Source organism: Macrobrachium rosenbergii, unplaced genomic scaffold (assembly GCF_040412425.1).
Source record: "Macrobrachium rosenbergii isolate ZJJX-2024 unplaced genomic scaffold, ASM4041242v1 13864, whole genome shotgun sequence".
Taxonomy (NCBI): domain Eukaryota; kingdom Metazoa; phylum Arthropoda; class Malacostraca; order Decapoda; family Palaemonidae; genus Macrobrachium; species Macrobrachium rosenbergii.
In genome coordinates, this window is record NW_027100715.1 from 300,126 (window position 1) to 327,604 (window position 27,479).

The 27,479-nt window shown below is 35.6% G+C and overlaps 1 protein-coding gene and 1 long non-coding RNA gene across 2 annotated transcripts; both read right to left on the minus strand.

Annotated features, from left to right (window-relative positions):
- Positions 1 to 682: 682 nt before the first annotated feature.
- On the minus strand, positions 683 to 10,752 carry LOC136837801 (uncharacterized). The gene is made up of 10 exons (XM_067102708.1): positions 10,509 to 10,752; positions 9,780 to 9,851; positions 8,376 to 8,447; positions 8,023 to 8,094; positions 7,696 to 7,767; positions 7,389 to 7,460; positions 3,179 to 3,250; positions 2,881 to 2,949; positions 872 to 943; positions 683 to 700 (listed from the first exon to the last, which is right to left on the minus strand). The coding sequence occupies exons 2-10, from the start codon at positions 9,822 to 9,824 to the stop codon at positions 683 to 685; spliced, it is 564 nt and encodes a 187-aa protein (XP_066958809.1). The 5' UTR covers positions 9,825 to 9,851; positions 10,509 to 10,752.
- Positions 10,753 to 14,251: 3,499 nt separating this feature from the next.
- Positions 14,252 to 16,602, minus strand: LOC136837800 (uncharacterized). Its single transcript, XR_010852779.1, has 3 exons — positions 16,529 to 16,602; positions 16,214 to 16,288; positions 14,252 to 14,324 (listed from the first exon to the last, which is right to left on the minus strand). It is a non-coding gene; the product is annotated as an uncharacterized lncRNA (long non-coding RNA).
- Positions 16,603 to 27,479: the final 10,877 nt, after the last annotated feature.

Consider the following 27,479-nt stretch of genomic DNA (forward strand, 5'->3'; position numbering starts at 1 on the left):
ACTATTTTAAATGGTAAAAGAATATTTAATCAAAGGAGAGAGAGAGAGAGAGAGAGAGAGAGAGAGAGAGAGAGAGAGAGAGAGAGAGAGAGAGAGAGAGAGAGAGAGAGAGAGAGAGACTTACCTTCACTGATGGTTCATCCACACAAATATCTTCAACATCACTCATGTTGAAGTTGATTGCTTTTGTGAGCAGCCTGAAACAGAATCAAATGAAAATCTGTCTTCAAAATAATCCAGTTATACAAGTACAATACTGTAATTATTGTATATAATAATATGTATGTGCTCTGATCTGTTAGTTGTTATGGAGTCATGACTTATTATTCACTTCAAAAACAATTTAAGGTTTAGTGAAAAAACTATTTTACATGGTAAAATTCACTGTAATATGTGATCAGAGAGAGAGAGAGAGAGAGAGAGAGAGAGAGAGAGAGAGAGAGAGAGAGAGAGAGAGAGAGAGAGAGAGAGACTTACCTTCACTGATGGTTCATCTACACAAATATCTTCACCATCACTCATGTTGAAGTTGATTACTTTGTGAGCAGCCTGAAACAGAATCAAATGAAAATCTGTCTTCAAAAAAAATCCAGTCATACAAGTACAATACTGTAATTACAGTATATATTAATATGCATGTGCTCAGATCTATGTTAGTTGTTATGGAGTCTTGACTTGTTATTCACTTCATAGTCAACAACTGAAGATTAGAGAAAAAACTATTTTACATGGTAGAGAGAAAAATTGAGATTTTACAGAGAGAAGAGAGAGAGAGAAGAGAGAGAGAAAAAGATACAGAGAGAGAGAGAGAAGAGAGAGAGAGAGAGAGAGAGAGAGAGAGAGAGAGAGAGAGAGAGAGAGAGATAGTTACCTTCACTGCTGGTTCATCCACACAAACATGCTCTTCATCACTCATGCTGAAGTTGATTGCTTTGTGAGCAGCCTGAAACAGAATCAAATGAAAATCTGTTTTCAAGATAATTCACTCTTACAAGTACAATACTGTAATTACTGTATATAATAATATAAATGTGCTCAGATGTACGTTAACCCTTAAACGCTGACTGGACGTATCGTACGTCGACTAAAATCGTCTGTTGGGTGACGAGTGGACGTACCGTACGTCGACTACAAAAAATTTCAACCTTCGGCCAAATTTCACTCGACCGAAATGGTCGAAAAATGCAATTGTAAGCTAAAACTCTTACATTCTAGTAATATTCAATGGTTTACCTTCATTTTGCAGCAAATTGGAAGTCTCTAGCACAATATTTCGATTTATGGTGAATTTTTTAAAAAACATTTTCCTTACGTCTGCGCAGTAACTCGGCCGAATATTTCAGAAATTCTTTCGTCATTTTGTCGTAATGTTTGCACCGGTTTATATTAGTCGTTACACAAAGTTTTATAAATGGAAATGCGTGCAATTTCATGTAGAATACAACAGAAAATAACTCATGGTTGTAGCTTCTATCAGTTTTGAAATATTTCCATATAAATCACGATAACTGCCAAAATTTCAACCTTTGGTCAACTTTAACTCTACCGAAATGGTCGGGAAATGCAATTGTAAGCTAAAACTCTTACATTCTAGTAATATTGAGTCATGTACCTTCATTTTGCAACAAATTGGATATCTCTAGCACAATATTTCGATTTATGGTGAATTTTTGAAAAAACTTTTCCCTTACGTATGCGCGGGGTAACTCAGCCAGACATCTCATTAATTCTTTCATGACTTTGTCGTAATGTTTGCGCCGTTTTATTTTAGTCGTTACATAAAGTTTTATATGGAAATGTGCGCAATTTCATGTACAATACAACAAAAAATAACTCATGGTTGTAGCTTTTATCGTTTTGAAATATTTTCATATAAATCACCATAAATAGAAAAAATTCTACTTTCAGTCAACTTTAACTCGACCGGAATGGTCGAAAACTACAATTGTAAGCTAAATCACTTACAGTCTAGTAATTTTCAATTAATTACCTTCATTTTGCAAGAAACTGGAAGTCTCTACCACAATATTTCGATTTATGGTGAATTTGAAAAAAAAAAAAAAAAAAAAAAAAAAAAAATTTTTTTTTACGTCCGCTCGTTAAGAATTCATGCATCATTTTGTGATAATATTTTCTCTGTGTTGCTTTGATCGTTTTACAATTTGGTATATACCAAAATCATTGCAATTTAGTGTACAATACAAAGAAAAAAAATTACTTGTTAGCTTTAACCGTTTTGCTCACAGCGCGATTTGTATACAATTATATATGAAATTTTTTTCGCGCTGTCATATATTTCAATATTTATATATAATATTTTTTTCATTTCTGATGGTTGCATACTAAACTTCAGGCAATGACAAAAAAAAGGAGCCAAAGATGAACTCTTAATCTTAAAAACTAAGCGTGCTGTGAATTTTTGAAGAAGAAGAAGAAGAAAAAAAACTTTTTTCCTCTTCAGTGCTAACTCCCGAACGCCGCCGGCATACGACAGACACTTTTGTAAATAGAGGCTCGGCGTTAGAGGGTTAATTGTTATGGAGTCTTGAAATATTATTCACTTCAAATTAAACATTTTAAGGTTTAGTGAAAAAACTATATTACAAGGTAACATTCAATGTAATTGATCAAAAGTTACATTCTACAAGATTTTAAAGAGAGAGAGAGAGAGAGAGAGAGAGAGAGAGAGAGAGAGAGAGAGAGAGAGAGAGAGAGAGAGAGAGAGAGACTCTTACCTTCACTGATGTTTCACCCACACAAATACCATCATAACTCATGTTGGAGAGAGAGAGAGAGAGAGAGAGAGAGAGAGAGAGAGAGAGAGAGAGAGAGAGAGAGAGAGAGAGAGAGAGAGAGAGAGAGAGAGAGAGAGAGACTTACCTTCACTGATGTTTCATCCACACAAACACCATCATAACTCATGTTGGATTTGATTGCTTTGTAAACAGCCTGAAACACAATCAAATGAGAATCTGTCTTCAAGAAAATCCAGTCATACAAGGACAATACTGTAATTACTGTATATATAATAATATTGTGCTCTGATCTATGTTAGTTGATTTAGAGTATTGACATGTTATTCTATTCATAGTCAACAATTGAAGATTAGTGAAAAAACTATTTTACATGGTAAAATTCATTGTAATATCTGATCAAAGGTAGAGAGAGAGAGACTTACCTTCACTGATGGTTCATCCACACAAAGCTCCTCTTCATCACTCATGTTGAAGTTGATTGCATTGTGAGCAGCCTGAAACAGAATCAAATGAAAATCTGTCTTCAAGAAAATCCAGTCATACAAGTACAAGACTGCAATTACTGTATATAATAATATGCATGTGCTCTGATCTATGTTAGTTGTTATGGAGTCTTGACTTATTATTCACTTTAAAATCAACAATTTAAGGTTTAGTGAAAAAATTATTTTACATGGTAAAATTCATAGTATAGTCCATTTGCCAAAATGGGTAACCTTTGAATGTTAACTAGTACAAGGTTTCTTGATAATTTGCTATCCTAAGGTGTTTTTTAGGTTTTTCAACTTGGTTGTCCTCATGACAACTTTGGGCAACTTGTGTTCTATGTAAATAATGGTCACCATTACTAAAAAATCTAGTTTCTTCTATACCTTTGTTTCTATATGTAATATAAATAGTAAAGTGTCTATACCTATGTTTTTAAGGTCAAGGAACATGTTAAACTCATTAAGTATTTTGTTGCAGGTATATTTTATGCCTAAATGCAATATGGGAGACCTTCAATGAGCGTATTATCGACCTGCGTTTATAAACTTCCAATCAGTCGTAACATAATTTTTAAATAAAGTATATAATAGCTGTCAAAAGAAAAACAAACTTTTGAGGCCTTTATTTGATATTGTTTGATTTCATTAATATTTTGAAAGGTGACGATAATACATGCCAGTTGTTAAGCTGACGATAATACCTTCTTTACGGTACCCTAAAATGTAAGTGAACAGCTTATTTGTGTAAAAGATATGGTCAAAACTTCACCCAAGACAATTCATACACTTTCATTATTGTAAAAATGTAGTACTCATAGTCAAGGCAGCTCTATTTATTATTAGTCATTATGCATGAATTCTATTGTACCATTACATAAAAATTACATGTGACAATGCTAGAAGCTTATGCCAACCTGTCCATTGATATGCAGCTGTACATGGTGGCTCAGGAGATCAAGTGGTGGGAATCAGAAAGGTTCAGAGATGTTATACTTCGTCCAGGAGCAATGCACATAATCATGTCGTTCTTGGGATGCATAGGGACACTAATGAAGGGAACAGGTCTTGATGTTCTAGTTGGAGCAACGTTTGGACATCTTACAGGAATTATGAGTGGAAAGGCATGGGTGAGGGTTATGAGAGCATTCTGCATGGTTACAGTTGTCCTGCTGCAGCACCTTTTTCAAGATGGTGAATAGAACTTTGATGAAATATCTGCACACATACACATGGAGGAAGCACAGAAGCATCCAACAGGCAAGAACTGGATGGATAATCTCATAAAACCAACACTGCTTGCCCATCAGCTTCTTCGTGCAGAGAGGGAAGGCGACTGGTTATTTCAACAACTATGCTTGGAGAGAATGTTGCCTTACTTCTTCATTGCAGGTCACTTCCATTATACCAGATATATCTCCTGGCATTTGCTGGAGATGCACAACCTACCAGATGATGTCATGACAGGCCTAATTGCTGGAGCACATGTCTGTCGTCAACATGAAGGTGTCTGGAACTCTGTGTCAAGTGATCAGTTTGGTGAACAAACTGCTAACAAAATAGGAAAAGGTGGTATGAGAGGTATGACACTGTCACCTCAGCTAATTACTGAATGGATCGATTCATTCCCTATCTCTGCCTACCTCTCACATGCCATGGAAAACTTGTACACGGGCCTAGTCAGCAATGCAATAACACCAATGAAGCACAAAGAGGAAGGTGAAAAGAGGCGAAAGCTTGATGCTGCAGAACTAGTAAACATTCCCACCCACTGAAAAGTGAGAGTAATGTCCTGTATAACATTGGCAATGGCCAAGTTGCTCCAAATGAAGTCAATGTTAAAGATGCATTATTAATTGGAGAGCAAATGGTAACTTCATTTTGTGATTCACTACCATCTGGATTTCAGGCAAAACTTTCCAGCCCCGTTAAGACAATGGAGCGGCTAAAGCATGGCATCATAGTTGGTAACAAGACTGTCTTTGACATGGAAGCCCTATTCCTTCACCTGCTTATGATCGGTCAACAGCATCAGCTACAGTTAGAAAATATCTTTGAGTATGAGTTGTGTGCTGTCCCTTCCTCACTCACTGATGAGAATGGCTGTTTGCAAAAGGGCACCAAAGCTGTACTTCCTAGATGTCTTGGTGTGCTACAGCAAAGCCCAGTGCCTCCAACCATCATTATAGTGGATGCACAACAGCTGCTCTGTCATATTACATGGCCTCATGATGCTGATGCATCTATCCTTGTTGAGAGTATTAAGCACAGTCTCTTGTTATACTTTCTTGATAATGACAAGGTGTTAGTCTTTGAAAAGTATCATGATCTGTCAGTCAAAGACCATGAGAGAATGCGATGTGGTGATGAGGGTACCACCAACTACAACCTGACTATCAGTAGTCTACTCCCAAACAGAGATACTATTGTGAAGAATAAATGAAACATAAAGCAACTGTCACGGGTACTATCCTCTTTCAACATGGAAAATAAAATAGCGCTAGAAAGTCAAGAAGACTGTCTCTTTTCACATGATGGCGCTGATGTGACAATGATTGCATACTTATTGATGGCAACTGAGTGTTACAGGGTAGAAAGAATCCACAGTGGTGATACTGATGTCCTAGTACTACTGATTTACTGGGTTTGGAAAACTCAGCTACAACACACATGTAAAGTTCAGATGGAACATTAGAATGGTAATATTGTAGACATTAATGCAACCTGTGAGAAGCTAGGTCCCAAGTGTTTGCAGCTATTGGGAATGCATGCGCTAAGTGGTTGTGACACTGTGTCTTACCCTTTTAATAAGGAAAAGTCAGTGCTCTAAATGTCTTGCAGGCAGGAAATTTCCCAGGATTATCTGAGATACTTGGAGAGATAGATGCCTCAGAAAATTATCTGTTGCAAACAGGCCAACAGTTCTTCACAGCACTATATGGCCAGCCTCCAGGCACCTCAATGAATGCAGCTCGCCACAGGTTATGTACAAGAAAGAGAGGAAAATCAGTGTGCATTATGGCCCTGCCTCCTACAGATGCCAATCTACTGCTCCATGTACAGTGGGCACATCTCCAAATGATATTATGGAAAGCAGCTGATCAGTAAGGCCCACCAACAGTGAACATCAGCAAGTTCGGATGGCAGGTGAAGGATGGCGTCCCAACACCGGCATTTGCTTCTGATTCCCCAGCTCCTCCTGGCCTAATTGCTTTTCTTAGTTGTGGTTACAAAGCAGTGGACAAGGCCTGCAGCTCTACAGCCTGCTCCTGTCAAAAGAGCCAGTTGCCCCGCACTATTATTGTAAATGTGGAGGCACAGATGGATGCAATAATTCATTCACTCACTGGTCAAATGAATGAAAATGACAGTGACTGTTCTGAGGATGAGTTGGACAACAATTAGCTTGTATTTTCCCTTTACACAACTAAACACACAATTTTTCTTTTATTATTATGAGCACATATATGTACATGACGCAAGAAGCTGTGTACCTTGGCAGTTAAAAATACACACAAAAACATAAGAGTATACCTTAGTTCTACCTCGGGCTGGCCCAAAGGACTAGACTTATTTAACGTGGATAAGAACCAATTGGTTACTTAGCAAAGGGACCTACAACTTATTGTGGAATCCGAACCACATTATAGCGAGAAATGAATTTCTATCACCAGAAATAAATTCCTCTAACTCTACATAAGTTTAACTTGTATTGTTGTAAGATTTTTATAACTATTTGTCATAATGTCTGTACAAATAAAACTGCAAATGTTATGGCTGTTTCTGTGACAATGTTAATCCTTGACCATGAAAACATGGGTATAGACATCCCATATGACAAATAATCTTGCAAATTTACAGATATTGAAAAAAAATTTTATATAATGGCGACAAAGACTTGCATATTTCAGGATTTGCCTAAAATTGTCAAGAGGACAACCCAGTTAAAATACTTCAGAAAAACCCAGATATTAGATACGAGTATATACCATAATAACTTGTACTATAAAAGATTCATAGGTCCCCAATGGAAATCATAAGAGTGGGAAATGGACTAGTAATATGTGAGAGAGAGAGAGAGAGAGAGAGAGAGAGAGAGAGAGAGAGAGAGAGAGAGAGAGAGAGAGAGAGAGAGAGACTTACTCACCTTCACTAATGGTTCATCCGCACAAATCTCCTCACCATCACTCACGTTGAAGTTGATTGCTTTGTGAGCAGCCTGAAAAAGAATCAAATGAAAATCTGTCTTCAAAGATAATCCAGTCATGAAAGAACAATACTGAAATTACTGTATATAATAATATGCATGTGCCCTGACCTATGTTAGCTAATATGGAGTCTTGACTTGACATTCATAGTCAACAATTGAGAGAGAGAGAGAGAGAGAGAGAGAGAGAGAGAGAGAGAGAGAGAGAGAGAGAGAGAGAGAGAGAGAGAGAGAGAGAGAGACTTACCTTCACTGATGGTTCATCCACACAAAGATCCTCATCATCACTCATGTTGAAGTTGATTGCTTTGTGAGCAGCCTGAAACACAATCAAATGAAAATCTGTTTTCAAGAAAATCCAGTCATACAAGTACAATACTGTAATTACTGTATATAATAATATGCATGTGCTCTGATCTATGTTAGTTGTTATGGAGTCTTCGACTTATTATTCACTTCAAAATCAACAATTTAAGGTTTAGTGAAAAAACAATTTTTCATGGTAAAATTCATTATAATATGTGATCAAAGGTTACATTCTACAAGATTTTAAAAGAGAGAGAGAGAGATTTACCTTCACTGATGGTTCATCTGCACAAGTATCTTCACCATCACTGATGTTGTAGTTGATTGCTTTGTGAGCAGGCTGAAACAGAATCAAACGAAAATCTGTCTTCAAAAAATCCAGTCATACAAGTACAAGACTGTAATTACTGTATATATTAATATGCATGTGCTCAGATCTATTTTAGTTGTTATGGAGTTTTGACTTGTTATTCACTTCATAGTCAACAATTGAAGATTTGAAAAAGATTTTACAGTGAAAAACTATTTTACAGAGAGAGAGAGAGAGAGAGAGAGAGAGAGAGAGAGAGAGAGAGAGAGAGAGAGAGAGAGAGAGAGAGAGAGAGAGAGAGAGAGACTTACCTTCACTGATGGTTCATCCACACAAAGATCCTCTTCATCACTCATGTTGAAGTTGATTGCTTTGTTAGCAGCCTGAAACAGAATCAAATGAGAATCTGTCTTCAAGAAAGTCCAGTCATACAAATACAATATTGCAATTACTGTATATAATAATATGCATGTGCTCTGATCTATGTTACCCCTTTAACGTCAACTGGATGTATTTTACGTTGACAAAAGTTGTCTGTCGGGTGCCAAGTAGACGTAAAATACGTCTACTACAAAAAGTTTTTTTTAAATATTTGCAGAAAAATACTTATAGGCCTCGTTTGTGAAACATTTTAATTCACGTGCCTTGAGGGATGCTGGGAGTTCACGGATCACACTGTTGTTTTGTTTACAAGCGTGACCCAGCTGCGCATGCGCGAATTTCTTTCTTATCCCAAAAGAAACCATCAGCAAACTCTGCTGAAAATCTCAGAACTTCTTTAGTCACTTTGGTGTAATTATTGCACCATTTTCTATTAGCTTTTACATAAAGTTTTAAATATGAGAATGTGTGCAATTTCATGTAGAATACAACAAAAAATAACTTGTGGTTGTATATTTTGACATATTTTCATATACATCACCATAAGTGCCACAATTTCAAACTTCGGGCAACTTTGACTCTACAGAAATGGTCAAGAAATGCAATTGTAAGCTAAAACTCTTACATTCTAGTAATATTCAATCATTTACCTTCATTTTGCAACAAACGAGAAGTCTCTAGCACAATATTTTGATTTATGGTGAATTTTTGAAAAAAACTTTTTTTTCCATCAGTGTGTTACGAATTCATGCATCATTTTGTGATCATATTTTCTCAGTGTTGCTTTGATTGTTTTACAATTTGTTATATATCAAAATCATCGCAATTTACTGTACAATACAACGAAAAACAAAATAGCTCATTAACTTTAACCGTTTTGCTCACAGTACGATTTGTATACAATATATGAAATTTTTTTCGCGCTGTCATATACTCCAATATTTATATATGATATTTTTTTTCATTTCTGATGGTTGCATAATAAACTTCAGGCAATGAGAAAACAAGAAGCCAAAATTGAACTCTTTAATCTTAAAAACTAAGCTTGCTGTGATTTTTTGAAAAAACTTTCTTTCCGCTTCGGCGCTAACTCCCAAACCCCGCCAGCATACGGCAGACACTTTTGTCAATAGAGGCTCGGCGTTTAAGGGTTAGTTGTTATGGAGTCTTGACTTGTTATTCACTTCATAATCAACAATCAACATTTGAAAAAAGATTAGTGAAAAACTATTTTACAGAGAGTGAGAGAGAGAGAGAGAGAGAGAGAGAGAGAGAGAGAGAGAGAGAGAGAGAGAGAGAGAGAGAGAGAGAGAGAGAGAGAGAGAGAGACTTACCTTCACTGATGGTTCATCCACACAAAGCTCCTCTTCATCACTCATGTTGAAGTTGATTGCTTTGTGCACAGACTGAAACAGAATCAAATGAAAATCCGTTTTCAAGATAATCCACTCATACAAGTACAATACTGTAATTACTGTATATAATAACATAAATGTGCTCTGGTCTACGTTAATTGTTATGGAGTCTTGACTTATTATTCACTTCAAATTCAACAATTTAAGGTTTAGTGAAAAAACTATTTTACAAGGTAAAATTCATTGTAACGTGATCAAAGGTTATATTCTATAGGATTTTAAAGAAAGACTGATCAACGATCACTTCTCTACAACAAGAGAGAGAGAGAGAGAGAGAGAGAGAGAGAGAGAGAGAGAGAGAGAGAGAGAGAGAGAGAGAGAGAGAGAGAGAGAGAATTACTTTCACTGATGTTTCATTCACACAAAGACCATCATAACCCATGTTGGATTTGATTGCTTTGTAAGCACCCTGAAACAGAACCAAATGAGAATCTATCTTCAAGAAAATCCAGTGATACAAGTGCAATACTGTAATTACTGTGTATAATAATATGCATGTGCTCTGATCTATGACTTGTTATTCACTTCATAGTCAACAATTGAAGATTAGTGAAAAATCTATTTTACATTGAGAGATGAGAGAGAGAGAGAGAGAGAGAGAGAGAGAGAGAGAGAGAGAGAGAGAGAGAGAGAGAGAGAGAGACTTACCTTCACTGACGGTTCATCCACACAAAGATCCTCTTCATCACTCACATTCAAGTTGATTGCTTTGTGAGCAGCCTGAAACACAATCAAATGAAAATCTGTCTTCAAGAAAGTCCAGTCATACAAATACAACACTGTAATTACTGTATATAATAATATGCATGTCCTCTGATCTGTTACCCTTTTAACGTCCACTGGATGTATTTTATGTTAACAAAAGTTGTCTGTCAGGTGCCAAGTAGACGTAAAATACGTCTACTACAAAAGTTTTTTTAAATATTCGGAAAAATACCTATAGGCCTCGTTTGTGAAAAATTTTAATTCACGTGCCATGAGGGATGCTAGGAGTTCACGGATCACACTGTTGTTTTGTTTACAAGCATGACCCAGCTGCGCATGCGCGAATTTCTTTCTTATCAAAAAAGAAAACATCAGCTAACTCTGCTGAAAATCTCAGAACTTCTTTAGTCACTTTGGTGTAATTATTGCACCATTTTCTATTAGCTTTTACATAAAGTTTTATATATGAAAATGTGTGCAATTTTATGTAGAATACAACAAAAAATAACTTGTGGTTGTACCTTTTATCTATTTTGACATTTTCATATAAATCACCATGCCAAAATTTCAACCTTCGGTCAACTTTGACTCGACCGAAATGGTAGAAAAATGCAATTTTACGCTAAAAATCTTACATTCTAGTAATATTCAATCATTTACCTTCATTTTGCAACAAACGAGAAGTCTCTAGCACAATATTTTGATTTATGGTGAATTTAAAAAAAAAAACTTTTTCCTTACGTCCACGCTAACTCTGCTGAAAGTCTTGTAAGAGCCTGACGCCATCTCTTCCAAACACGTGTGTGTTCGTCGTCCATCGGAGTGGACAAGACAACAAGAGCATCTCGTTTTCTTTCTCTAAAGGAACGCGATTTCAACCATACAACATTTCTGTCTGTTTCTCCCTAACCATTGTTGTCGTGATGTATGTACAATCACCACTACTTGCATTGCCATGCAAGCATTCTAATCATGTAATGATAATGTTCCAACGAATCTTCTGTATCAAAATGTGTGTATGTTTCTGCCACTCCGATGGACGACGAACACACGAACACACACGTGTTTGGAAGAGACGGAGTCAGGGTCTTACAATCTCAGAAGTTCTTTAGTCACTTTGTCGTAGTTTCTGCACCGTTTTATATTAGTCGTTACATAAAGTTTTATATATGAAAATGTGCGCAATTTCATGTAGAATACAACAGAAAATAACTCATTGTTGTAGCCTTTATCAGTTTTGAAATTTTTTCATATAAATCACGATAACTGCCGAAATTTCAACCTTCGGTCAACTTTGACTCAACTGAAATGGTCGAAAAATGCAATTGTAAGATAAAACACTTACATTCGAGTAATATTCAATCATTTACCTTCATTTTGCAACAAACAGGAAGTCTATAGCACAATATTTTGATTTATGGTGAATTTTGAAAAAAAAAAAAAAAAAAAACTTTTTTTTTTTACATCAGAGAGTTACAAATTCATGCATCATTTTGTGATAATATTTTCTCTGTGTTGCTCTGATTGTTTTACAATTTGTTATACACCAAAACCATCGCAATTTAGTGTACAATACAACGAAAAAACAAAATAGCTCATTAACTTTAAACCGTTTTGCTCACAGCACGATTTGAATACAATATATGAAATTTTTTTTCGCGCTGTCATATATTCCAATATTTATATATGATATTTTTTTTCATTTCTGATGGTTGCATACTAAACTTCAGGCAACGAGAAAAAAGTAAGCCAAAATTGAACTTTTAACCTTAAAAACTAAGCGTGCTGTGATTTTTGAGAGAGAGAGAGAGAGAAGAGAGAGAGAGAGAGAGAGAGAGAAAAAGAGAGAAGAAGAGAAAAAAAAAAAAAAAAATAAAAAACTTTCTTTCTGCTTCGGCGCTAACTCCCAAACCCCGCCAGCATACAGCAGACACTTTTGTAAATAGAGGCTCAGCATTTAAAGGTTAGTTGTTATGGAGTCGTGACTTGTTATTTACTTCATAGTCAACAATTCAAGATTAGTGAAAAAAGAGAGAGAGAGAGAGAGAGAGAGAGAGAGAGAGAGAGAGAGAGAGAGAGAGAGAGAGAGAGAGAGAAACTTGCCTTCACTGATGGTTCATCCACACAAAGATGCTCTTCATCACTTATATTGAAGTTGATTGATTTGTAAGCAGCTTGAAACAGAACCAGATGAAAATCTGTCTTCAAGATAATCCAGTCATACAAGTACAATACTGAAAATACTGTATATAATAATATGCATGTGCCCTGATCTATGTTAGTTAATATGGAGTCTTGACTTGTCATTCATAGTCAACAATTTGAAGATTAGTGAGAGAGAGAGAGAGAGAGAGAGAGAGAGAGAGAGAGAGAGAGAGAGAGAGAGAGAGAGAGAGAGAGAGAGACTTGCCTTCACTGATGTTTCATCCACACAAAGACCATCATAACTCATGTTGGATTTGGTTGCTTTGTAAACAGCCTGAAACAGAATCAAATGAGAATCTGTCTTCAAAAAAATTCCAGTAATACTAGTATAATACTGTAATTACTGTATATAATAACATGCATGTGCTCTGATCTATGTTAGTTATTTAGTTGTTATGGAGTCTTGACTTGTTATTTACTTCATAGTCAACAATTGAAAATGAGAAAAAACTATTTTACATGGAGAGAGAGAGAGAGAGAGAGAGAGAGAGAGAGAGAGAGAGAGAGAGAGAGAGAGAGAGAGAGAGAGAGAGAGACTTACCTTCACTGATGGTTCATCCACACAAAGATCATCTTCATCACTCATGTTGAAGTTGAATTTGTGAGCAGCCTGAAACAGAATCAAATGAAAATCTGTCTCAAAATCAATGTCATCATTGTATATTAACAGGCATGTGCTCTGATCTATGTTAGTTGTTATGGAATCTTGACTTGTTATTCAATTCAAAATCAACAATTTAAGGTTTAGTGAAAAAAACTATTTTACATGGTAAAAGAATATTTAATCAAAGGTTACAAGATTTTAAAGAGAGAGAGAGAGAGAGAGAGAGAGAGAGAGAGAGAGAGAGAGAGAGAGAGAGAGAGAGAGAGAGAGAGAGAGAGAGACTTGCCTTCATTAATGGTCCATCTACACAAATATCTTCAACATCACTCATGTTTAAGTTGATTGCTTTGTGAGCAGCCTGAAACAGAATCAAATGAAAATCTGTATTGAAGATAATCCACTCATACAAGTACAATACTGAAATTACTGTATATAATATAAATGTGATCTGACCTATGTTAAGTGTTATGGAGTCTTTACTTATTATTCACTTCAAATTCAACAATTTAAGGTTTAGTGAAAAACTATTGTACAAGGAAATTTTAGAGAGAGAGAGAGAATTTACCTTCACTAATGGTTCATCTACACAAATATCTTCACCATCACTGATGTTGAAGTTGATTACTTTGTGAGCAGCCTGAAACAGAATCAAATGAAAATCTGTCTTCAAAAAAATCCAGTCATACAAGTACAATACTGTAATTACTGTATATATTAATATGCATGTGCTCAGATCTGTGTTAGTTGTTATGGAGTCTTGAGTTGTTATTCACTTCATAGTCAACAATTGAAGATTAGAGAAAAAAACTAGAGACAAGAGACAGAGAGAGAGAGAGAGAGAGAGAGAGAGAGAGAGAGAGAGAGAGAGAGAGACTTACCTTCACTGATGGTTCATCCACACACAGATGCTCTTCATCACTCATGTTGAAGTTGATTGCTTTGTGAGCAGCCTGAAACAGAATCAAATGAAAATCTGTTTTCAAGATAATTCACTCATACAAGTACAATACTGTAATTACTGTATATAACAATATAAATGTACTCAGTTGTACGTTAACCCTTAAACACCGACTGGACGTATCGTACGTCGACTAAAATTGTCTGTTGGGTGACGAGTGGACGTACCATACGTCGACCACAAAACATTTCAACCTTCGGTCAAATTTGACTCTACCAAAATGGTCGAAAAACGTAATTGTAAGCTAAAACTCTTACATTCTAGTAATATTCAATCGTTTACCTTCATTTTGCAACAAATTGGAAGTCTCTAGCACAATATTTCGATTTATGGTGAATTTTTTAACAAACTTTTTCCTTACGTCTGCGCAGTAACTCGGCCGAAAATTTCAGAAATTCTTTCGTCATTTTGTCGTAATGTTTGCACCGATTTATATTAGTCGTTACATAAAGTCTTATATATGGAAATGTGTGCAATTTCATGTAGAATACAACAGAAAATAACTCATGGTTGTAGCTTCTATCAGTTTGGAAATATTTTCATATAAATCACGATAACTGCCAAAATTTCAACCTTAGGTCAACTTTAACTCGACCGAAATGGTCGGAAAATGCAATTGTAAGCTATAACTCTTACATTCTAGTAATATTCAGTCATGTACCTTCATTTTGCAACAAATTGGAAGTCTCTAGCACAATTTTTCGATTTATGGTGAATTTTTGAAAAAACTTTTCCCTTACGTCTGACGGGTAACTCAGCCAGAACATCTCATCTCATTAATTCTTTCGTCACTTTGTCGTAATGTTTGCGCAGTTTTGTTTTAGTCGTTACATAAAGTTTTATATATGGAAATGTGTGCAATTTCATGTAGAATACAACAAAAAATAACTCATGGTTGGAGCTTTTATCAGTTTTGAAATATTTTCATATAAATCACCATAAATAGAAAAAATTCTACTTTCAGTCAACTTTAACTCGACCGAAATGGTCGAAAACTGCAATTGTAAGCTAAAACACTTACAGTCTAGTAATTTTCAATTAATTACCTTCATTTTGCAACAAACTGGAAGTCTCTCGTACAATGTTTCGATTTATGGTGAATTTTTTAAAAATACTTTTTTTTACGTCCGCACGTTACTAATTCATGCATCATTTTGTGATATTTTCTCTGTGTTGCTTTGATCGTTTTACAATTTGGTATATACCAAAATCATTGCAATTTAGTGTACAATACAGAAAAAAAATTACTCGTTAGCTTGAACCGTTTTGCTCACAGCGCGATTTGTATACAATTATATATGAAATTTTTTTTCACGCTGTCATATATTTCAATATTTATATATAATGATATTTTTTTCATTTCTGATGGTTGCATACTAAACTTCAGGCAATGACAAAAAAAAGGTGCCAAAAATGAACTCTTAATCTTAAAAACTAAGTGTGCTGTGATTTTTTTTTGAAGAAAAAAAAAAAAAAAAAAAAAAAACTTTTTTTTCTTCTTGAGCACTAACTCCGAACGCCAGCATACGACAGACACTTTTGTAAATAGAGGCTCGGCATTAGAGGGTTAATTGTTATGGAGTCTTGAAATATTATTCACTTCAAATTAAACATTTTAACGTTTAGTGAAAAAACAATTTTACAAGGTAAAATTCATTGTAATTGATCAAAGGATATATATTCTACATGATTTTAAAGAAAGACTGATCAACGGTTACATTCTACAAGATTTTAAAGAGAGAGAGAGAGAGAGAGAGAGACTTACCTTCACTGATGTTTCATCCACACAAAGACCATCATAACTCATGTTGGGAGAGAGAGAGAGAGAGAGAGAGAGAGAGAGAGAGAGAGAGAGAGAGAGAGAGAGAGAGAGAGACTTACCTTCACTGATGTTTCAGTTTCATCCACACAAAGACCATCGTAACTCATGTTGGATTGGATTGCTTTGTAAGCAGCCTGAAACAGAATCAAATGAGAATCTGTCTTCAAAAAAATCCTGTCATACAAGTACAATACTGTAATTACTGTATATAATAATATGCATGTGCCCTGATCTATGTTAGTTAATATGGAGTCTTGACATCTTATTCACTTCATAGTCAACAATTGAAGATAAGTGAAAAAACTATTTTACATGGTAAAATTCTTTGTAATATCTGATCAAAGGTACAGAGATATAGAGAGAGAGAGACTTACCTTCACTGATGGTTCATCCACACAAAGATCCTCATCATCACTCATGTTGAAGTTGATTGCTTTCTGAGCAGCCTGAAACACAATCAAATGAAAATCTGTTTTCAAGAAAATCCAGTCATACAAGTACAAGACTCTAATTATTGTATATAATAATAATATGCATGTGCTCTGATCTATGTTAGATGTTATGGAGTCTTGACTTATTATTCAGGTTTAGTGAGAGAGAGAGAGAGAGAGAGAGAGAGAGAGAGAGAGAGAGAGAGAGAGAGAGAGAGAGAGAGAGAATTTACCTTCACTAATGGTTCATCTACACAAATATCTTCACCATCACTCATGTTGAAGTTGACTGCTTTGTGAGCAGCCTGAAACTGAATCAAATGAAAATCTGTCTTCAAGAAAATCCAGTCATACAAGTACAAGACTGTAATTACTGTATATAATAATATGCATGTGATCTGATCTATGTTAGTTGTTATGGAGTCTTGACTTATTATTCAATTCAAAATCAACAATTTAAGGTTTAGTGAAAAAATTATTTTACATGGTAAAATTCATAGTATAGTCCATTTGCCAAAATGGGTAACCTTTGAATGTTAACTAGTACAAGGTTTCTTGATAGATTTGCTATCCTAAGGTGTTTTTTAAGTTTTTCAACTTGGTTGTCCTCATGACAACTTTGGGCAACTTGTGTTATATGTAAATAATGGTCGCCATTACTAAAAAATCTAGTTTCTTCTATACCTTTGTTTCTATACGTAATAATATAAATAGAAAAGTGTCTATACCTATGTTTTTAAGGTCAAAGAACATGTTAAACTTAAGTATTTTGTTGCAGGTATATTTTATGCCTAAATGCAATATGGGAGACCTTCGATGAGCGTATTATCGACCTGTGTTTATAAACTTCCAATCAGTCGTAACAATTTTTAAATAAAAGTATATAATAGCTGTCAAAAGAAAAACAAACTTTTGAGGCCCTTATTTGATATTGTTTGATTTCATTAATATTTTGAAAGGTGACGATAATACATGCCAGTTGTTAAGCTGACGATAATACCTTCTTTACGGTACCCTAAAATGTAAGTGAACAGCTTATTTGTGTAAAAGATATGGTCAAAACTTCACCCCAAGACAATTCATACACTTTCATTATTGTAAAAATGTAGTACTCATAGTCAAGGCAGCTCTATTTATTATTAGTCATTATGCATGAATTCTATTGTACCATTACATAAAAATTACATGTGACAATACTCGAAGCTTATGCCAACCTGTCCATTGATATGCAGCTATACATGGTGGCTCAGGAGATCAAGTGGTGGGAATCAGAAAGGTTCAGAGATGTTATACTTCGTCCAGGAGCAATGCACATAATCATGTCGTTCTTGGGATGCATAGGGACACTAATGAAGGGAACAGGTCTTGATGTTCTAGTTGAAGCAACGTTTGGAAATCTTACAGGAATTATGAGCGGAAAGGCATGGGTGAGGGTCATGAGAGCATTCTGCATGGTTACAGTTGCCCTGCTGCAGCACCTTTTTCCAAGATGGTGAAAAGAACTTTGATGAAATATCTGCACACATACACATGGAGGAAGCAGGGCAGCATCCAACAGGCAAGCACTGGATGGATAATCTCATAAACCCAACACTGCTTGCACATCAGTTTCTTCGTGCAGAGAGGGAAGGCGACTGGTTATTTCAACAACTATGCTTGGAGAGAATGTTGCCTTACTTCTTCAGTGCAGGTCACTTCCATTATACCAGATATATCTCCTGGCATTTGCTGGAGATGCACAACCTACCAGATGATGTCATGACAGGCCTAAATGCTGGAGCACATGTCTGTCGTCACCATGAAGGTGTCTGGAACTGTGTCAAGTGATCAGTTCGGTGCAAAAACTGCTAACAAAATAGGAAAAGGTGGTATGAGAGGAATGGATCGATTCATTCCCTATCTCTGCCTACCTCTCACATGCCATGGAAAACTTGTACATGGGCCTAGTCAGCAATGCAATAACACCAATGAAGCACAAAGAGGAAGGTGAAAAGAGGTGAAAGCTTGATGCTGCAGAACTAGTAAAGATTCCCACCCACTGAAAAATGAGAGTGATGTCCTGTATAACATTTAGCAATGGCCAAGTTGCTCCAAATGAAGTCAATGTTAAAGATGCATCATTAATTGGAGAGAAGCTGGTAACTTCATTTCGTGATTCACTACCATATGGATTTCATGCAAAACTTTCCAGCCCCGTTAAGACAATGGAACGGCTAAAGCATGGCATCATAGTTGGTAACAAGACTGTCTTTGACATGGAAGCCCTATTCCTTCACCTGCTTATGATAGGTCAACAGCATCAGCTGCAGTTAGAAAATATCTTTGAGTATGAGTTGTGTGCTGTCCCTTCCTCACTCACTGATGAGTATGGCTGTTTGCAAAAGGGCACCAAAGCTGTACTTCCTAGACGTCTTGGTGTGCTACAGCAAAGCCCAGTGCCTCCAACCATCATTATAGTGGATGCACAACAGCTGCTCTATCACATTACATGGCCTCATGGTGCTGATGCATCTATCCTTGTTGAGAGTATTAAGCACAGTCTCATGTTATACTTTCTTGATAATGACTTGGTGTTAGTCTTTGATAAGTATCATGATCTGTCAGCCAAAGACCATGAGAGAATGCGATGTGGTGATGAGGGTACCACCAACTACAACCTGAGTATCAGTGGTCTATTCCCAAACAGAGATACCATTGTGAAGAATAAATGAAACATAAAGCAACTGTCACGGGTACTATCCTCTTTCAACATGAAAAATAAAATAAGTATGCAATGATTGCATACTTATTGATGGCAGCTGAGTGTCACAGGGTAGTAAGAATCCACAGTGGTGATACTGATGTCCTAGTACTACTGATTTACTGGGTTTGGAAAACTCAGCTACAACACACATGTAAAGTTCAGATGGAACATTGGAATGGCAATATTGTAGACATTAATGCAACCTGTGAGAAGATAGGTCTCAAGTATTTGCAGCTATTGGGAATGCATGCGCTAAGTGGTTGTGACACTGTGTCTTATCGTTTTAATAAAGGAAAAGTCAGTGCTCTAAATGTCTTGCAGGCAGGAAATTTCCCAGGATTATCTGAGATACTTGGAGAGATAGATGCCTCAGAAAATTACCTGTTGCAAACAGGCCAACAGTTCTTCACAGCACTATATGGCCAGCCTCCAGGCACCTCAATGAATGCAGCTCACCACAGGATATGTACAAGAAAGAGAGGAAAATCAGTGGGCATTATGGCCCTGCCTCCTACAGATGCCAATCTACTGCTCCATGTACAGTGGGCACATCTCCAAATGATATTATGGAAAGCAGCTGATCAGTAAGGCCCACCAACAGTGAACATCAAGTTCGGATGGCAGGTGAAGGATGGCGTCCCAACACCGACATTTGCTTCTGATTCCCTAGCTCCTCCTGGCCTAATTGCTTTTCTTAGTTGTGGTTACAAAGCAGTGGACAAGGCCTGCAGCTCTACAGCCTGCTCCTGTCAAAGAGCCAGTTGCCCTGCAATATTATTGTAAATGTGGAGGCACAGATGGATGCAATAATTCATTCAGTCACTGGTGAAATGTATGAAAATGACAGTGACTGTTCTGAGGATGAGTTGGACAACAATTAGCTTGTATTTTCCCTTTACACAACTAAACACACAATTTTTCTTTTATTATTATGAGCACATATATGTACATGACGCAAGAAGCTGTTACCTTTGCAGTTAAAAATACACACAAAAACATAAAAAAGTATACCTTAGTTCTACCTCGGGCTGGCCCGAAGGATTAGACTTATTTAGCGTGGATAAGAACCAATTGGTTACTTAGCAAAGGGACCTACAACTTATTGTGGAATCCGAACCAAATTATAGCGAGAAATGAATTTCTATCACCAGAAATAAATTCCTCTAACTACATAAGTTTAACTTGTATTGTTGTAAGATTTTTATAACTTTATTTGTCATAATGTCTGTACAAATAAAACTGCAAATGTTATGGCTGTTTTTGTGGCATATTATTAATCCTTGACAATGAAGACATGGGTATAGACATCCCATATGACAAATAATCTTGCAAATTTAATGGCGACGAAGATTTGCATATTTCAGGATTTGCCCAAAATTGTCAAGAGGATGACCCAGTTAAAATACTTCAGAAAAACCAAGATATTAGATATACCATAATACCTTGTACTATAAAAGGTTTGTAGGTCACCAATGGAAATCATAAGAGTGGCAAATGGACTAGTAATATGTGGAGAGAGAGAGTGAGTTTTACCTTCACTAATGATTCATCCACACAAATATCTTCAACATCACTCATGTTGAAGTTGATTGCTTTGTGAGCAGCCTGAAACAGAATCAAATGAAAATCTGTCTTTAAGATAATCCAGTCATGAAAGTACAATACTGTAATTAATATATATAATATATATAATAATATGCATGTGCCCTGATCTATGTTAGTTGTTATGGAGTCTTGACTTGTTATTCATAGTCAACAAGTGAGAGAGAGAGAGAGAGAGAGAGAGAGAGAGACCTTCTTCACTGATGGTTCATCTCCACAAAGAATCTCTTCATCACTCATGTTGAAGTTGATTGCTTTGTGAGCAGCCTGAAACAGAATCAAAAGAAATTCTGTCTTCAAGATAATCCACTCAAGCACGTAAAATACTGTAATTGCTTTGTATAATAATATGCATGTGCTCTGATCTACTGTATGTTAGTTGTTATGGAGGCTTGACTTGTTATTCACTTCAAAATCATCAATTTAAGGTTTAGTGTAAACTATTTTACATGGTAAAATTCATTGTAATATGTGATCAAAGGTTACATTCTACAAGATTTTAATGAGAGTGATCAAGATTGAGAGAGAGAGACTCTAGAACATTTAGAAGAGAGAGAGAGAGAGAGAGAGAGAGAGAGAGAGAGAGAGAGAGAGACTTACCTTCACTGATGGTTCATCCACAAAAAGTTCCTCTTCATCACTTATGTGGAAGTTGATTGCTTTGTGAGCAGCCTGAAACAGAATCAAATGAAAATCTGTCTTCAAAATAATCCAGGAATGAAAGTAGAATACTGTAATTACTGTATGTGTTATTATGCATGTGCTCTGATCTATATTAGTTGTTATGGAGTCTTGAATTATTATTCACTTCAAAATCAACAATTTAAGGTTTAGTGAAAAAACTATTTTATATGGTAAAATTTACTGTGTGATCAAAAGGTTAATGAGAGAGAGACAAGAGAGAGAGAGAGAGAGAGAGAGAGAGAGAGAGAGAGAGAGAGAGAGAGAGAGAGACTTACCTTCACTGATGGTTCATCCACACCAGTATCCCCACCATTGCTCATGTTGAAGTTGATTGCTTTGTGAGGAGCCTGTAATAGAATTAAATTAAAATCTATCTTCAAGATAATCCAATCATACAAGTACAATACTGTAATTACTTAACATAATAATATGCATGTGCTCTGATCAATGTTAGTTGTTATGGAGTCTTGTCTTGTTATTCACTTCAAAATCATCAATTTAAGGTTCAGTGAGAACTATTTTACATGGTAAAATTCATTGTATATGTCTTCAAAGGTTACATTCTAAAGAAAAGTGATCAAGTTGATCAAGATTTTACATGAGAGAGACAAGATTTTAGAGAGAGAGAGAGAGAGAGAGAGAGAGAGATCAATTTAGGGTTTAGTGAAAAATTTTTTACATGGTGTGGAGAGGAGAGAGAGAGAGAGAGAGAGAGAGAGAGAGAGAGAGAGAGAGAGAGACTGATCAATTTAGGGTTTAGTAAAAAACTATTTTACATGGTACTGTGAAAGATCTAGAGAGAGAGAGAGAGAGAGAGAGAGAGAGAGAGAGAGAGAGAGAGAGAGAGAGACTTGATTATTCACTGACAGTTCATCCACACACACACACACAGAGAGAGAGAGAGAGAGAGAGAGAGAGAGAGAGAGAGAGAGAGAGAGAGAGAGAGAGAGAGAGACTTACCTTCACTGATGGTTCATCCACACAAACATCCTCTTCATCACTCTTGTTGAAGTTGATTGCTTTGTGAGCAGCCTGAAACAGAATCAAATGAAAATCTGTCTTCAAGATAATCCAGTCACAAAACTACAATACTGTATATAATAATATGCATGTGCTCTGATCTATGTTAGTTGTTATTGAGTCTTGACTTGTTATTCAATTCAAAATCATCAATTTAAGGTTTTGTGAAAACTATTTTACATTATTCACTTCAAATTCAACAATTTAAGGTTTAGTGGAGAAAAAAAAAATTTATATGGTAAAATTCATTGTAATCTATGATCAAAGGTTACATTCTACAAAGAGAGAGAGAGAGAGAGAGAGAGAGAGAGAGAGAGAGAGAGAGAGACTTACCTTCACTGATGTTTCATCCACACGAAGAACCTCTTCATCACTCATGCTGAAGTTGATTGCTTCGTGAGCAGCCTGAAATAGAATCAGGCAAGAAAATCTGTCTTCAAGATAATCCAATCATACAAGTACAATACTGTAATTACTGTATATAATAGTATGCATGTGCTCTGATCTATGTTAGATGTTATGGAGTCTTGACTTATTAATCATCAGCAATTTAAGGTTTAGTGAAAACTAGTTTACATGGTAAAATTCATTGTATGTGTGATCAAAGGTTACATTCTCCAAGATTTTGAGATTCATCAAAGGTTACATTCTGAGAGAGAGAGAGAGAGAGAGAGAGAGAGAGAGAGAGAGAGAGAGAGAGAGAGAGAGAGAGACCCCTTACAGTTCGTTCGGGCTGCTCCAGGTCCCTCAGTGTGAAGCACCTTTGATGTCTACCTGAGAATTGCTAACGCATCTTCTGGTATATTTTGCATCTTCCAATCTTGGATGGTCTGGGATGCATCTTAGATATTTGTCGAGCTTATTCTTAAACACATCTACGCTCACTCCTGTTATGTTCCTCAGATGAGCTGGTAGCGCATTGAATAGACGCTGCATTATCGATGCTGGTGCGTGGTGGACTAATGTCCTGTGTGCTTTCCTTATTTTTCCTGGTATAGTTTTGGGCACTATTAATCTACCTCTGCTTGCTCTTTCTGATATTTTTAGCTCCATGATGTTTTCAGTAATTCCTTCTATCTGTTTCCATGCTTGGATTACCATGTAGCGTTCTCTTCTCCTTTCAAGACTATATAAATTTAAGAATTGTAGTCTTTCCCAGTAGTCAAGGTCCTTAACTTCTTCTATTCTAGCTGTAAATGACCTTTGTACACTCTCTATTTGTGCAATATCCTTTTGGTAGTGTGGATACCATATTATATTGCAATATTCAAGTGGACTACGTATGTACGTTTTATAAAGCATAATCATGTGTTCAGCTTTTCTTGTTTTGAAGTGCCAGAACAACATTCCCATTTTTGTTTTGCATTTTGCCATTAGTATTGCTATTTGATCATTGCATAACATATTCCTGTTCAACATCACACCAAGGTCTTTAACTGCTTCCTAGTTTGTGATTGTCTCATTATTAGGTCCTTTATATGCATATAGCATTCCTACTTGATCACCATAGTTCATTGATTCAAATTTATCAGAGTTAAATACCATCCTATTTATCTCTGCCCATTTATATATTTTGTTTAGGTCTCTTTGTATTAAAAAAAGTTCCTATCTTCATCACATGCAATTTCTCTACTTATTCTTGTGTCATCTGCGAAACTTCTTACTACTGAGTCCTTAACATTACTGTCTATGTCTGCAATCATAATCACAAACAGGAATGCAGCTAACACCGTACCCTGTGGTACACCGGATATTACCGTAGCTTCATCAGATTTCTCATCATTTGCAATCACAATGTTTTCTGTTTTGCAAAAATTCTTTTATCCATTTTCCTACTTTGTCCACAACGTTATGTTTTCTAATTTTTTTCGCTAATATGTGGTCTACCTTATCAAAAGCTTTTGCAAAGTCTAGGTAAACCACATCTGTATCTTTTTCATTTATCATATTTTTATATATGCTTTCGTGGTGGACTAACAGTTGGGTTTGTGTACTTTTTCCGGGTACAAAACCATGTTGTCCTATATTGAACAATCTATTTTTCATTAATGTTTCATTACATTTTTTTTCATTACCCTTTCATAAACTTTCATAATATGAGATGTCAGACTCACAGGCGTATATTTACTTGCCTCTAGTCTTGAACCCCTTTTGAAAGTAGGAGTAATATATGCTAATTTATGCTCATCGTAAATCTTGCCTGTATCTATACTTTGTCTTAACAGTATTGCTGGCGACTTTACGATTGAATGAACCACTTTCTTTAACAAAATGGCAGGTACGCCGTCTGGTCCTGCTGCTGATCCATTTTTAATTTCATTAATAGCCTGCACAATATTGGCTTCTGTAATATCTGTATCCGACAAGTATTCAATATTTTCATCTCTTATTTCTGTATCATTATCTTCATTATCAATTCTAGGTGTAAATTCACTCTTATATCTTTCTGCTAATATGTTACATATTTCCTTTTTTTCATTCGTTAATCGCCTTTCAATTCTTAGAGGGCCTATTTCTACTCTTATTTTATTCATCTTTTTTTGCATATGAATAAAAAATTTTAGGGTTTTGCTTGATATTTTGTAGGGTCTTTTCTTCCAGATTCCATTTTTCATTTTCTTTTGATTGTATAATCTTTTGTTCTGCATTTTCTATCTTACTTTTTAGTTCCATCACTTTCCATGCATTCTTTTCTTTTGCAAGACCTTTTTTCCACTTTCTGATTTTCTGGAACAAGATCCTTCTGTCTCTTGGTATTTGTGACTGATGTTTACTTTTTTTCTTCGGTATATATTTTTCCACTATTTCCTCTAATATTTTATATAATATACCGGTATTTACCTGTATATTATCACTTACAAATATGTTTTCCCATTCTTTGTTTAATTCTTCATTTATTTTTGACCAATTTTTATTCTTACTATAGAAATTGTATTTTCCATATCCTTCCCATTTTTCGTCTCTTGCTTTTCTCTTTTTTTCATGTTTTACAACGGACTGTTAGTTCTATGACATTATGGTCCGAAATACTAGTGTGTTATACACTATTGTTTCTTTAACATAGTTCACCTCGTTCACAAATACTAGATCTAAAATATTATCCTTTCTTGTTGGCAGGCGATTTATTTGCTGAATGTTATGTTCTATTAGCATATCTAATAGCTTTTCAAATTGCCTCTTATCTTCGGCGCTACTACTGCTCTCTTTTTTATATGTATAAATACAATCACAGTCTGCTATTCATTCTTTCCATTCTACAAAAGGAAAGAAAGTTTCCGGATAGGAGTATAGTCCAGCCCTTGTGATTTCTACATATATCATCCAATTTGTCAATTATTGTGTCAAACTCTTTAGTATTAGGGGTCTGTATATTACAATGTTCACTAATTTTTCACATTCAAATTCTACCGCTATTAATTCACATTCTGTGTTACTATATTTCTCACAGATTTTTCCTTGATTGGTATCTCTTCCATATATCGCAGTTCCCCCTTGATTTCTATTTTTTCTATCTCATCTATAAGTTTGGAAACCCTTTATCTGGTCATCATTACCAGTCTTGGGAATACCAGGTTTCACTTATATTCATTATTTCTATTTTTTCATTTTGGATTAGTTCTTCTAAGAACTCTATCTTTCTTTTTGAGTTACTCGAAACTAAACCCTGCACGTTCATCACTATGATGGTTTGCGTATTATTTCCATTATCTAATATGGGTAATAATAAGGATTTTCCCATGTCTATTTCCTGTTCTGATATGTTGACCTTTTTTTCATTTCCAGAAATTCGTACATTAAAAATCCAACTTTTCCATTATATTTGTTCTTCCAGCTTCATATTTATTCACTTTGTGCATAAACCTGCATTTATCTCCATATCTGCACCATCCCCTAGCATCATAGATACATTGCTTGTTCCTTGTGCTATATCTAGGTGCTGATGGCTCATATCATGGTGCTGACATTTCATAATGTGTTGTTGGCTTGCTTTTTGCCTTCATCACATGATCTTTGTTCCTTTCTTTATTTGTTTCATTTTTACCTTGATTTTTTTATATGTATTTGATTTTGATTTTGGTTTTCATGGCTACAGGATGCATGTACCTACATTTTTTATTAAACCTACATCCATTTCCTTCTCTCCAGTTTTTACATATTTTTGGATGTAGATCACTGCATTCTCTTCATAGCCATCTAGATATGCACATTTGCCATAGATCTCATAATTGTGACATATCTTGGGATGTTTGTAATAACATCTTTCACCAAACCTGCAATTCCCTCTTTTCAAAAGGGTGCATACTGTGTCTTTTTTTTTTTTTTTTCTTGCTCTTTCCCATCAGTATGAAGATCCAGGTACAACCTCTTTGGGATTTTATTTTGATTTATCATGTCATAGTTTATTTCTTCATATGTATGTTGCTGTATTGCCTCATATGTAGAATCTATGAGTTTCTCTGCATCCATACTCTTATCCTGTTCTTTGTTTTCATTAATCTTTTCTCTTTCTCTCTCTTCAGTCTTATTTTCTTCTTTTCTATTTTCCTCTTCTTCATCCTCCACAATCTGTACATTAAGTCTTGATTTAATAACCTTGTCTATCCATACTAGACATGTTGAGCAAAATATTTTTGTGTCCTTATTTTTATTTTGCTCTACTTCTGCACATGAAGGATGCATAGGAACATGGCAAGCATAGCATTTCCTAATCAGGTTTTGTGGATTTACAATGCTATACCACACACTGCATAGTTTACATGCTTTAGGCATCCGTTTGCCTATTGCATCAATCAATATATTCACTAATTTTGCCATACTTATTTTCTTTGATGGAATGTGTTGATT